Source organism: Octodon degus, unplaced genomic scaffold, assembly GCF_000260255.1.
Source record: "Octodon degus isolate 3935 unplaced genomic scaffold, OctDeg1.0 scaffold00210, whole genome shotgun sequence".
In the NCBI taxonomy this organism is placed as follows: Eukaryota; Metazoa; Chordata; class Mammalia; order Rodentia; family Octodontidae; genus Octodon; species Octodon degus.
The window spans coordinates 3582720-3596069 of record NW_004524786.1 but is presented as its reverse complement, the minus strand read 5'-3'; the positions used below and the strand labels follow the sequence as shown (position 1 = coordinate 3596069).

Genomic DNA, 13350 nt, shown 5'->3' with positions numbered 1-13350 from the left:
GGGCCTACATTAATCTGATGGATTTTTGGGGAAAAAAAAAATCAAACAAACAAAAAAACAAAACCAGTGGTAGAATTTTCACATTCTAGTGCAGAAAGGCATTGTGCAGAAGAGCGGATCTCCCTCCGGGGCCACCTCCCGCGGGGGTCCCCGAGGATGGAGCCTGGTTTACAGTCCTCTGTAAAGGCAGCCGCAGAACCTGCCGACTTCCCGCCCATCCCCCCATCTGGATGCTCCGCAGGCATCTTGGGAAGAGGAATGAATCCCAAGTGCCAACCCAGAGACTGCTTGGGTGAGACAGAATGTACAAGTGGGCGGGATGTACTGGGACTGCGTGTGCGGGAGCGACGCCGCGATCCTCAGGGGCTCCCGCGGGGCCCAGGGACGACTGCCGCGACAGCCCCTTGCAGTGCTTTCCCAGGAGGGCAGTAGGACCACAACCCTGGAGGGTCTCTGTAGCCGCAGAGTGCATGGTGGGTCCCCGAGCTCTGCCCCCGAGGGGCTGGAATGTCCTCGCTGCTGGCAGCAGATCAAGAGCCAGCAGGACCGATGATCATGACGCGCGCTGCCCCGTGAGCACCTGGCGGCACACTCGCGAATGGACAGAGTTCAGCTGTGCCTGAGGCAAGGAGCTCTGGGCGTGGGTGGTGGTGACAGCTCCCCCACTTTGTTCTCCTAGATACAACCTAACCTGACACTCACAAATAATTGAGATGGTAAATTCTGTCATGTGCATTGGGTCACAATTACACATATTTAAAAAACATGCCCAGTACTACATAGATGTACATACTTGGAAAGTTGAAAAAATAGTTTCCCTAAATTACACACAACTGGAAACAGTGAAAAACAGTTGGAATAATGAAAAGAGAACATTATCACGTTCCTATTTTCATTCTGGTCTCTCGTTCTTGGGTAAAGTGATTACTTGCCCAGTTTTCTTATAAACAATATTGCAGTCCTTTAGGGGCATGGTACTGGAGGTAGAACTCAGGGGCTCTGCAGTGAAATACATTTCCAGCCCTTCTCTGATCTTTACTTTGAGGCAGGGTCTCCCTGAGTTGTCCAGATGGGATCCAAGCTTTTCCGGCCTTATTGGCCCGCAGTGCTGGGATTACGGGCAGGTGCTGCTGGGCTTGGCAGCGCCGAGCTGCTTCAGAGTGAACACGTAGTCTTATATAAAAATGGGGGTGTATTCACCAGTGACTTAATTTACATGATCTTATTCAGTTGTTATAAGAACCCGTCTTCTCATTTTGCAAAGTATCAGGCTCTGGGAGGGAGGGACAGGGCAAGGTTAAGTTGCTTTGTTCGAGGGCATACAGCTAGAAACCACAGAGCTGGGGACAGAACTCACAGGGCCTGGCCTCACAGGGCCATCTATTACACGGAGCCTCAGGCCTGGAACTTCCTGCAGAGTAAGTGCTGCTAATCATAACGCCCACTGTCATTTTTTCCTGGAAGATACCTAAAGTATCGAGGTAACAATCAGATGATGACCACGGAAATGCTCTGAAAATCAAAAAGCATTTACCAGTCCCTTCTGTCCCAGAAGACTCCAGGGGCCTCACAGCTATTCTGCGGCAGCCTGAGAACCGCGGCTGAGCTCCCAGGAGCTTAGGGGAAGGCGGAGTGCGGTTCTGCCTTGAGCCAAGTTGCTGGGCTGGGGGCTAACTGCACCGGTTTCCGTGCATGTTCATAAATATTGATTGTGATTAAACTATTATTATAATAATGAGGGTGATAATGCCTCCTCCCACCCATCCCACCACACCACTCAAAGCCCCTACTTTTCATTAAACAAAGGATGGCTGGCACCGCTGGGGCGTTGGGCAAGAGGCAGGGAAATGATCTCTATTAAGCAAAAGCATTCTGTTCCATGCGCCGATTAGGAGCTGCAGCCTCATTAGCCAAAAGAATTATTCCTGTCTCCTGTTGCTCAGGGTACTGTGCTCTGAGACGAGATCCAGGAAGTGTATGTTCTCTTCTTTCTCTCCCCTGGGGTTTCCAAAGAGATGTCGGATTGGATACCTGCTTGTCCTTCCAGTTTCCCTCATTTCTGTCCCAATCCTTCCTTCCCAGGGAGGTTGTCACGTGGCCCCAGGGCTCCTGAGAGCACCCTGGAGGCTACCGAGTTGCATGCTTTCTGCCTAGCAGAAGCCTGAGCGATTTATGAGTCATTCCTCCTCGAAAAGATAGCGTGGTGACTGTCCTCACTTATGAGGAGGAAAAGGAAGCTCGGGAAAGTTAGAGATGGCCTAACAGACCTGCAGCACGGGTGCCTTGGAGCCAGTGTCCACCCTCCTGGAGAAACTCAGTGGAGAAGGGAAAGTTTTAGTTTTGTAGAATGTCTAGACAGGCCCAAGGCTTAAAAGAGTTGATCAAAACTGTGGTAAGTATTTAAATTTTAATAATTATAGAGCTGGGGAGATAGCTCAGCGGCATAAGCGCCTGCCTGGCAAGCACAAGGCCCTGAGTTTGATCCCTGATGCTGCAAGTAAATAATAAAAAAAATAAAATTACAGTACACACCCGGTATGGTGGTGCATGTCTATAATCCCAGCACTTGGGAGGCTGAGGCGGGAGGATTGCTGCGAGTTCGAGGCTAGCCTGGGCTACAAAGTTAGTTCAAGGCCCGTCTGAACTGCATAGCAAGACTGTATGCATAGAGAGAATAAAAAAGATCAAAATAAATAAGTAGACAAATACAAATTCAGTACATTCGTTTTCCCAGTAGGCCCAAGTCTGGCTGGCATGCAGTGGGAAGGTCTGTGCTGTTTCCTCGCTTTCCTGCACTTAGTGGAGCAGTGAGGACAACAAGCTAAGTGAAGGGGGACACAGCATTCTATGGCTAAGGCTCCGGACAGGCCACTTGCCTTCTCTGGCCTCAGTCAGCACAGGTGCAGAGTGGGATGGCCAGAAAGTCGCCCTGCTCCTTACAGCCCCGGTCAGCGCTGCCTCCTGGCTGGGGTGACAGCCCAACGTCACTTGTACCACCCTCTGGTTATGCTGCTCTCTGGGTCACTGCCTACATCTTAATTTCTGAAGAAGACTTACATCACTGCTGGGAGTCACCCCCACTCCTCACAAGAGAAGGTAAGGGGTACACGTGAACACAATCCAAAGTCATATACTGGAGGGAGACGTGGTGGATATGGCGGGGGGGGGGGGGATACTGAACCAAGGGCTCTCTCTCTTCCACTTGACAATTAGAAGATTTTAGGGAAGTTTGACCAACAGCCAAATATGAATGGAAACTTCTCCTTGGCATAAGAATGAAACAAAAAGAAAATTCAAGGGGCCAAACCCTCCCACAATTCAACCACACTGCTTGGTGGTGAGTTTGGTGGTCTCTGCTCCTGCTGTCACCTAGGTGTGCCCTGGTGTGGGCGCATCCCATGCTTAGACGCACTCCATGCTGTGAGAGTGAAAAGGCTTTCAAAAAAGCTACTACTTGGTAGAGCTTTAAAAAACAATCTTTCTACTACTATAATCCCCAGTTCAGTGGTTTACATATGGTCATTATTATTATTATTAATTATTGTGTGTATTTAGTACAGAGTCTACAGGGTCTCACTATGTAGCTAGGACTTGTGGTGATCCTCCTGTTTTCAGCCTCCCAAGAGGTGCACACCACCATGCCCAGTATCAATCACCAGGGGCTGGGGCTGGCACAGCACACTGGGGATCGAACCCTGGCCGCTGTGCTCGGCCTAAGCCAGTGCTTTAGTCTGCTGAGCTATCTGGCTGGCTCTTAAATACGACAATTACTAAAATACAGTGGCCAGTGGAGGAACTGATTCTAATACTCAGTACTTCGCAGTATAACCATGAGTAACACCTAACAAGCGCTGAACGTGTATCCCACTCCATGTACATAACAGTTCCACATTTAATTCTAGTGACAACACACAATGTACATCACATTATTACTCCCATTTTATGATTAACTTAAATGAGAATCAGAGTTGAATCTGCCTAAGATTATACTTTAGAAACAGGCGGAATTGGACAAGTAGGAAACCTGGGGGCATAAATCTGATACAAGCCCAAGTATGTTGGAGAATAGGATGTTCAGCTACATAGTCTAACATCCTCGGCCCTAGTCAATATTTAGATTGCTAAAGAGGTATTCTAGAGACTAAAGATGAATGAAAAATTCTTGAAGAATAAAAATGAAGCACAAAATGCTAAAAAGACATGGAGGAGTACTGGCCCCTGCCAGAGCGCTCAGTGGATTAAAGCACCTGTTTCAGCAGACGCAGGGGCCGGGGTCTGATCCCCAGCGAGTTGTGCCGGCTCAGCCCCTGGGACTCGCTGAGACGGCGATTGAGAGTGGGTCTGGTGGTGCGTGCTTGTAATCTCAGCTCTTGGGAGTCTGCAAACGGGCGGATCACTATGAGTCCAATCTAGTAGTGAGATGCTGAACACCCTGTAGACCTAGCCACCCCCCCCCCAAAAAAAAAAGACGTGGAAGAGAATGAAAAATATTTTTGAAGAAATGAAATTCCAATGTAAGAGTGTGCCAAAAGGTCAGCTGATCCTGCTCTGAAGAGTTGCCTGGTTGTGTATGGGAGAAGTGATTGATATGTTAGGGCTGAACACTAGAGAAACTGTTTGGTTAAAAACATTGAAATCATTTAGATTTTCTTATTGTTTTCTGTTAATTGATGGCAATGTTTGGCACTGCTGTGTACAGCGTACCTGCCACATGCCAGAGTCGTGCGAGGCCTGCTGTGACGTGCCCCATGTCCCACTGGCTCCCTGGCACCACCGCATGCATTCCTGCTCTGTGGATAGAGACACTGAGGCTCAGAAAGGGTCAAAAGCTGGCGCATTTCTGGTTGTCTGGGTTTCACTCGTATAGCTCTAACTTTCAGTGGGAGCTTTGCGCTGTGTACGGCTCAGATGTCAGGGTACAATCTGTGATGTCCAGTTTCACAGCCATTATTTTCTGTCTGAAGCTGTGCTCAGAGTCGCTCAGTCTTTCTTTCACAGTGGGCCTTTCTGCACTAGCTGCTCAGCGGCTTACAGTCTGGACAAAGTGCTGCGCGCCTCACCTTTGCTGGGGAAGACATTCCGCTGTCTACAGCAGGAGGTTAGGGAAATGGTTCATTTTGGATGCCTGTCTTTTTTCTCCTGTAAAGCTTTTGCAAGGTTGCTTTGGCCAGGAGATGTTAATTGTCAGCTGCATTTTCTAGGCAGTAGCTGCAAATGAGGGTGTCCTACTAGGTGATAAAATGATCTGTCACAGGCCCCAAAATGAATGGCATTCTGAAACAGTAGAGAGGGCTGCTGAAAGGGGCCGGTAGAACAAGACTGGATGGGTTAGTGTTTTAAAGCTCTGTAACTTCCCATGGCACCAGTTTTCCTGATTCGCTGTGAACAAAATACATTAAAAGAAATAAATGCTGGCTCTTGAAGCCACCTTTTCACGGCAGCCCACAGCCGCAATGTCAGAAGACCACCAGTTTGGCATTGGCTTGCCGCAGGGAGCCGCCCCTGCAGCTTCCTTTTTTTTTTTTTTCCCCCCCGGAACCGGGGATTGAACTCACATCCTTGCACTTGCCAGGGAAGCGCTTATTCTACTGAGCCATCTCCCCGGCCCAACCCCTGCATCTTCCTTAACTTCTCCAGCAGAGACAGTTTTGGTTCCATTGTGGCTTGAAAGCCTGAGATTCCATGGACAAGCATCTGCAGGACCAGGGTTCTGCATGACTCTTTCCCTCCATCCTTGTCATTTCCCTCCTTCTGCTTTGTTCTTTCACAAGGCAATTCCAGAACATTCCAGGCCTCCACTTCCTCCTCCAGGCCAGCATACCTTGGGGTGCCCTTTGTGCTCCTCGCTGCTGGGCCCAAGTCTACTCATCTTTTGGGTCTCCTCTGGAATGTCCTCCCTTTCAGTGGCCTTCCAGGTGAGGCTGAGACCCTTTGGCCTACGGTCTTGTTGAACTGACTACTTCTCTGAATAATCACTGTTTGGGCAGCTACACATTGGGAATGCATGTCCCACCCGCACGTTGACGAGAGGCACTGTCTCTTCTTTCCTGCCGAGCCTCCAGCTGCTAGCAGGTAGCAGGCAATCAATAAACATGGATTAAATGAAGAACCAACGCAAAACTGAAGATTGTGCGGGAAGCCGTAAGGAGGCCAGGAAATTTGAGAGTCCATCCCTTTGGGCTTATTTTGAAACTGGCTAGCTGCTGGGTAACTTATTTATAAAATACATTTGCTGGTGAGCTTGGAACATAGGTAACTTTTTTTCTTAGGAACGATATCAGTGCTGGTTCCTGGGAGCGCCAACAACTAACTTCACGCATCTCGTGCATTGAAGGGGCAGTACATTTTGGCCATAAAGAACACAGGGTGGAGAGCACGTAGGAGTTGTGGGACTTTGGACGAGTTACGCAACATCCCTGCCTTGTGGGGATGGTAGCTGAGCCTGTTACAGAGACTGATCGTAAAGATGAAGAGATGCTGAGTGTGGTGGTGTCAGCCACAAGTGCATCTGAGTGGCTTACTGCGTCCATGAGACACCTTCTCCTGCATGTGGCAGCCACCTGAACAATCACAGACCTCAGCAGTGGTTAACCTGGCTCTGTTCCTCCCCAGAGGGCGAGCCCACAACTCTGTGTTTAGTCAGCAGCCTACACCATAGCAAGCCACCGCTCTATCCCAGGCCTTCCCTACAGCCAAAGAAAGAAGGAAGCACAAGCCTAGAAATCCCAGCAAACTCTCACCGCCCCTCGCTCTGCTCTGCACTGAGCACGGCTTCTTCTCCAAAAGATCCTATGGACCAAACGAAGTTCCTTCACCCTCTGAGTTTGACCACAGCAACCACCGCATTGAGAGATCTGCATGAAAGCTGTGAACGCTGCTGACTGACACCATCCTAGCCTTTGTCACAGGTTCTGGGAGAAGGAGCTGCTTCTTTTGTGGTATTTCTAAGTGGCAAAGCAGCTATCATGTGGCAAAAGAGAAGACCAAAGTCAATGGGGGTAACTTGAGACCTGGAAGTCGGAAGCTATAGTGGGTCAGAGGCTCCTGAGAGCCCTAAAATGACTCGGTTCTTTCCCTGTCCTCAGTGGCTTTGTGTTTATGTAGCGACCACCTCAAACAGCGATGTCTGACAGGAAGGCCAGGCATGTGACTGTGTGTGGCTTCAGAGGGTTCAGCGTTGCTCTGGGATGAGAGCTGGGCCACTGCCTCAGGTGGGGTTGTGTGCAGGGCAATGCAGGTATGCTGGGGCCTAAGCCCTGGGTCCCAGGCCCACCCTGGGCGGAGAAGCTGTGTTGGGTGGAATTGTCCCGGGAGTCCCACCGCAAAGACTCACGGGAAGCACCGAGCTCTGTGTCGTACCGGAGCAAGGCCTTGCGGAATGGGAGGGAGCTGTGCCTTGTGTTGTGTTGGATTCTGCAGTTGTCTCATATAACCATGTGTGGGACAGTGAAGGAAATACAAAGTAAGGGGCACCCGGGGTGACCCGCGGTCCCTCAGCTCCAGGCCGGGGGCAGGATGGGGTTCCCAGCCCAGGCCTCTCTTCAGGGCTGCCCATCCTACTGTCCTCCGCCCACTCTCACACTCCTGCCTTCACGCCCGCCCTGTCCAGGTGCGGCACATCCCGGCACGCGATTGCTGAGCCTGCTCACAGCACCTGCCAATGCGCCCTCCTGCCACGGCCCCTGGGGCTGTGCTGGTGCCAGAGGTCTCTCCTTCCTTTCTCCTCGGGGCTCCCAGTCTCAGCCTACAGCCCCTCTTTGCAGAGATGTGTGACCTTCCCGGCCATAGTGACCCCATGTGCCCTGCTCTCCAGCTCGGCCCCGGACGCATGTCCCTCTCTCTCCTGGTCACTTTCTTTCCTTTCGTGTCATCGGTCCTCTCAGGCAAGTGGCAGCCCCAGAGGACAGGGAATACCTTTTGTGCTCGCTGCCATGGCCCTTGCACCTAGTGGAGTACGCAACACCCAGGAGCTCAGCAGATGCAGGCTGTGGAAGGAGGAGTGGGTGACGAACTGAAGTCCAGAGCCCCGCCCTCACGAGCACCTGGCTGGGACCCAGGACGGTACCTGAGTCTTCTGGGGCCGGGACTGAGCACCCGCCTGCGCCCTGCTTGGCCTCCTAAAAGAGCAGTGTGAGGCTGCCCGCTGAGCGGACCTTTCCAAATGGGCAGCCCACACAAAAGCACATCTTGCAGGCAAGAGAAATGGGCGGGTAGTTGCTAATTGCGTCTTCCAACTGGGCTGATCTTTGAAAAGTTCTTGAGGCGCCTGCCTCCATCAATCCCGGCTGCTACGGCTGCTGAGGCTGCTGAGGGAGGAGGGGAGGGTGTGCTTGGGCGCCTCTCGGGCTGGCACGACGAAGCCACATCGCATCCTCCCTCCTCCCCCAGCTCCTCTCCAAGAGAGGAAGCAGTGCAGATGGAGACGAGAAATAAATATTCCTGCCTGCTCTGTGCCGCTGCAGACGCCTTCCAAAATGTCTGCTTGGACCATGAAACCAAGCCCACCCAGGAAAGGAGGCGCTCAGCAGGAGAAAGAGGGGGACAGGGTGGCACGCTTGTCGGTCCCTGTCAGCTTTCTGGGGGGCAGAGCGCATGGCTCATCCTTGGCAGCCCCACTGAGGTGGGGATGTGGTTGGTGCACAGTAAGACCTGAAGGATGGAGTCAGAAGTGGGAGCCGGTGGCGGAAACCTTGCCAGACTGTCACCCCGTCTCTGCGGCTTGGGCCACGGTCCCCTCCTCACAGCTGGCTGCTGCACAGCTTCGCTATGCCCAGGCAGGACACCTGCCACCTCTGCCCATCCCCGTGTACCGCCACACCACTCCTGGGCAGGCCACACCCCCAGGCTTCAGATGTCCTTCACAGCCTTCTGCAGGGCAGGCGGAGCTCCACTCTGTGCCCAGGGATGGTCTTGCCACCCCCAGGGACAGCCACCTGTTCGAGGACAGGAAAACCGGCAGGGGACTGGACAGAGGCTGCCAAGGGGAAGGCTGCTGCGGCCCCCTCAGTGGTCAGTGGGGGAGGGCGGTCACCAAGGGGGAGGTGGCAGCCCAGCAGCAGTGCAGAGCGCTGTGTGCTCGGTGCCTTCTCCCCTAGTGAGGCTGCAGTGTCAGGGCAGACAGCGCCAGTCGGAGCTGGACACCACTGCGAGGACACTCTGGGCCTTTGTTCCCCGTGCTCCCTGCAGGCATTCCCAGGTGCCTGTGCTTAAAGTGGCTGTCACTGCACTCAGCAAGTCCCCTGTGTGAGTCGCTTATCAGGACAGAGCCCGAGCCTGGACTTTGCTGGGTTCCATAGCTCAGACTCAAGAGAGTAAACACAGTTACTCAAAACGAAGATGCCAAGAAAGTGCTGTCCTCTGGGTATGAGGAGGGTGTTCTCCAGGGACGTCACGTTCACTTCTTCTGCCCCTTGCCACCACTGCTGTGCCTTCACTGCAGAACGCAGCACTGTCTGCGATCGCCCACTCAAGTGCCCTGAATCCTTCTCTCCGAAGCCTCCCCACTCACTTGCCCATCTGCCTTCCAGTGCCAGGCGACTGCCAGCTGAATCCCACTCCCTCCAGGAGGCCGTTCAGTGGTGGCAGAAAGTCAGCAGGAGGCTTCAGCCCTGTCCTCACTCTGCTCACTGCTGTGCGGCCTCAGAAAAATTGCTCCCCCTCTCTGGGCCTCGTTTCCGTTGCCAAAAGAGTCGGCTGCACAAGCTACCACACTTCCAGGACCGAGTTCAATCCTTATGCCTGGGAGGGCCAGAGCCACGTGTGAAGACCAGCTGGCCCTGCAGATACAGGGACTTGAAACTGTTTTCAATGTTCAGACCAGGTTTCTCTTTAATTCGAAGGCACACGGAAGTACGGGCTGGGGAAGAGGACCGAGGCAGTGCAGGTCGGCAGAGAAGCGCTTTGCACGCCATGTCTTGCAATGATCCTGGGGTTACCGCTACTGCTAACAGTTTCCCTCTATGGAGTGCATGTCGCTGAGGGCGTGCCCTGCTCTTACCTACATCATCATCTCACAGGGCCTCAGCGGAGGAGCTGCTCCTCCTCTCATTTCCTTACGGATGAGGAAACTGATGCTCAGAGAGGGTGAGACACCTGCTCGACATCACACAGCTGGCTAATATTGGTAATGGGGTCGGCACTCAGTCCTATTGGCATCCACAGAGGATGATGTGCTACCAAGTGCCCCGCGCTGAGCCCTGTCTTGGCAGTCAGTGCCCACGGGAGAGATTTCTCTTCCAGTGAGGAAAGCGGTTGTAGAGACCCAGAGACAGTGCTGCTTTTTGTTGTCAAAGAAAACAGCTTAGCACCAGCAAGAGCCCTGCTGTCAGAACTAGGAGGGGAAAGCCGGGGTGCAGCTGCTGGGAGCCCGGGAGGGTGGGAGCCCTGGGTCCCCAAAGCCTTCCTGTTACAGCGAGCTCTCCAGACGCTGCTCACCTCCAGGAAGTGTGCTGGCTTCCCCCCAGCCTCCAGCCCCGCTGCTGCTTGTGTCCGGCGCAAGCACACGGCCCTTGGCATCCGGAAGGCCGGCTCAGTTTACCCGTCCCAGGCCCTCAGCACTTATAAGGCTGCTTGTCTGCTCCAGGGGCGGTGACTGCTGACGTGCCTGGGCCCAGCAGGGCTGCACGCGTCCACCACCAGGGGTTGCAGCGTGCAGCACGTCTGCGTGGACCCGAGCCTCACGCCGGCAGGCCATGGACAGAGCCCTCCTCAGATCCAGGCTTCTTTAGAAGCTGTTTTTTACAACAGGAAGTTTTTACATGGAAGCAACTAGTACAGTAAAGAAAAATGAAGCCTGCACAGGAAAGACCACACAGAACTTATCTGCAGCCCCTTATAGACTGCAGTCTCTAATATTAATTTCTCATTTACAGGTGTGGAAATATCAGGTTGTGCCGATAAGCACTGTGCCTGAGAGCGCTAAGTGGGCAGAGCCAGGCAATTCTGTGGATGCATGTATGTGGGAGGCGGTTTGTGTGTGTGTGTACATTGTACACTCGCAGAAGAAAGTGCTATATGCCACCTCTGTCTTAGTGCTTATATTTCATACTAGCAGTGGACCACAATTCACACATACACAACAGCACTCCCTCTACTAACCAAAGCCACAAGCCCAAACCAAACTATAACAAAAACAGGAAAGAATCTCTTTACTTACAGTAAATGACAGAAAAGAAGAAAACAAAGTCCCTTCGTCGTATCTGGATAGTTTTGCCAGCACTCCTTCCAAGATAGTAATGAACTAGTAAAACAGCAATGAAGAAAACAATTGTTATTTCAAAGCATCATTGTTCCCAATAAAGAGAAACACTTCCCAACCACAGAGACTGAGCCCTGGGAGCGGAGCCTTCGGCTCCTCTCTGCTTCCTATTCTATTTGATGCCTACCTTTGGAGCAAGGAAGAGGCTGCCTTTGCACAGAAATATTTGACTTATCCGGCTTTCTCTTCATTATTATGTGATTGCAAATATAGAGGGTTACAGAAGTGCAAAGTGACAAAATATTATTGAGTTGCATCTAGCATGCGATAATATTAAATGCACTTTTCAAAATCCAAAACTGCGCAAAGCAGTTTTTATGCTACATATTAGCACTACATTTAATCCAATCTATTTTTATTTGTATTTTATCAGTAATTTTGGGGAAACAGAAGTTTAGCACTGGCAAATATAAATGTCTTCCCATTCAGCATTACTTAGTTAAAATTCTATAATTCATGAGGGTGACTGAAATAGCTTTATCTGACTTTTATGTTTTATTATGACTCTCACTGCATGTGAAACTAGAGGAGAAGGGGTTTTCATGATGGCAGAATTCCTTATTACCGTTTAATTTTCTGTATTTAAAAATCTAACTTCGTCAGTGCTGCAAAACAAAATAAACATTTCCCGCGTCACGGAGCGCAACGTTTAAGGACGAGCTCTTATTAAGTTAGCATATGCCGCCTCATCAACTGATCCTCACACGGCTCGCAATCATCAGAAAAGCTCTCCGATCTGCGGCGGGCGGGGTGATGCACAACCTTGTTTTCTGAGAGATGCAAGGAGCCAGCGCAACTTTTTAACGTGTTACATTTTAATAGAAATGTGGACATAACCGAGCAATGTCACGGGGAAGCATTTCTCCCGGGGAAGCATTTCTCCTGAAGCTGGAGGTTACCTTTGCAACCAAGAGTGTTATCATTTCTTTAACAGTTTCTTCAATTAGTTCGTCTATTTTTGAGTGGTACTGATGCTAAAAACACAGAAAGACAAATATTAGCATATTTGGGAGGCGACAGCTGCATTTGTCTCTAAATTATAGACCACACAATTTATAAGTACTGCCTGCCCTGCTGACACAGTTGATTTCCATAGTTATGGAAGCATCTATAGGATTCTGACTCCAGATCTTTGATGGAAAGAGGTCTAAAGCTCCTTAAGAAAGAATAAAGAAAAAGAATCATCAGGCTTATTGTGGGTGGTTCCCTATCCAAGGCTTTAGATACCTTTGGTGTGTGTGGACACACTTGTTTAGCAATAGGACACGTGGACGGCTTCACAGCCAGCAGTGTCCTGCTCTGGGTCTTATAAAGCAAGGCACCATAATCTAAAAGAGATGAGAAAAATTATCTTCTGAAAACTGTAAGGGAGACACCGAGTTTGCAAAGACTGCTCTGAAGCCTTCAGGTGCTTTGGGTTCATGCCTCTGAGCTCCCCAAGGTCACCTCCAGGGGTGGACTCAGCGTCCGAGTGTGTCCTTCTGAGCCCTCGAGGCAAGTGACCACGGTCTGCTGGGCAAGCAGAGCCAGGCTTCAAGCCTCCACGAGACCAGAGCTAAGTATTTCCATTTCTCTATCTGTGGCTGTCGATTAAATTTAAATAGCAATATGAAAACAAACCCCTACAAAGGAAAAATCTGCTGTAAATGCCAGGGGAAGAGGAAAAGTGATTTCAACACAAAATTTGATATGCCAGCTTCTTGACATTTATTAGATCATGTTGGTGTCCACTTGGATTATTCTGTATTTCCTTAACAAAAAAAAAACAATGCAAAACATTGTTATTTATAAGGAAAATGCACTTACCCACTCTTTAGCAAACTTTCAGAAGGATGATTAATTAGGAACAGAAAAAAAGAAAAGGAACAGTGCAAATAAAAATTAGGACAAATGGACTCATGAGAAAAACAAAATTAAATAAACCATCTAGAAAGCAAAGAAAATATACAGATATAAGACACAGAAATGTAGTTTACTATTCTGGTAACTGGCAATCAGAATTATGGAGAATGAACAGAGAGGTGTGAAATTATTTTATAACTGTTAGACCTGGATAAAGTCCTAAGGCAAACCTAGGAAGTCATGTAATCTAC

General features: G+C 50.5%; 1 protein-coding gene across 1 annotated transcript in view; it reads right to left on the bottom strand.

The window, feature by feature from the left end:
* Cadps (calcium dependent secretion activator) overlaps positions 1 to 13350 on the bottom strand; it is a 489489-nt gene that overhangs the window by 69316 nt on the left and 406823 nt on the right. Inside the window, exons 25-26 of the mRNA XM_023704988.1 lie at positions 12157 to 12231; positions 11156 to 11239 (exon numbers count right to left, since the gene is read on the bottom strand). Coding sequence (XP_023560756.1) covers positions 11156 to 11239; positions 12157 to 12231 — 159 coding nt within the window. The remainder of the gene's footprint in view (positions 1 to 11155; positions 11240 to 12156; positions 12232 to 13350) is intronic.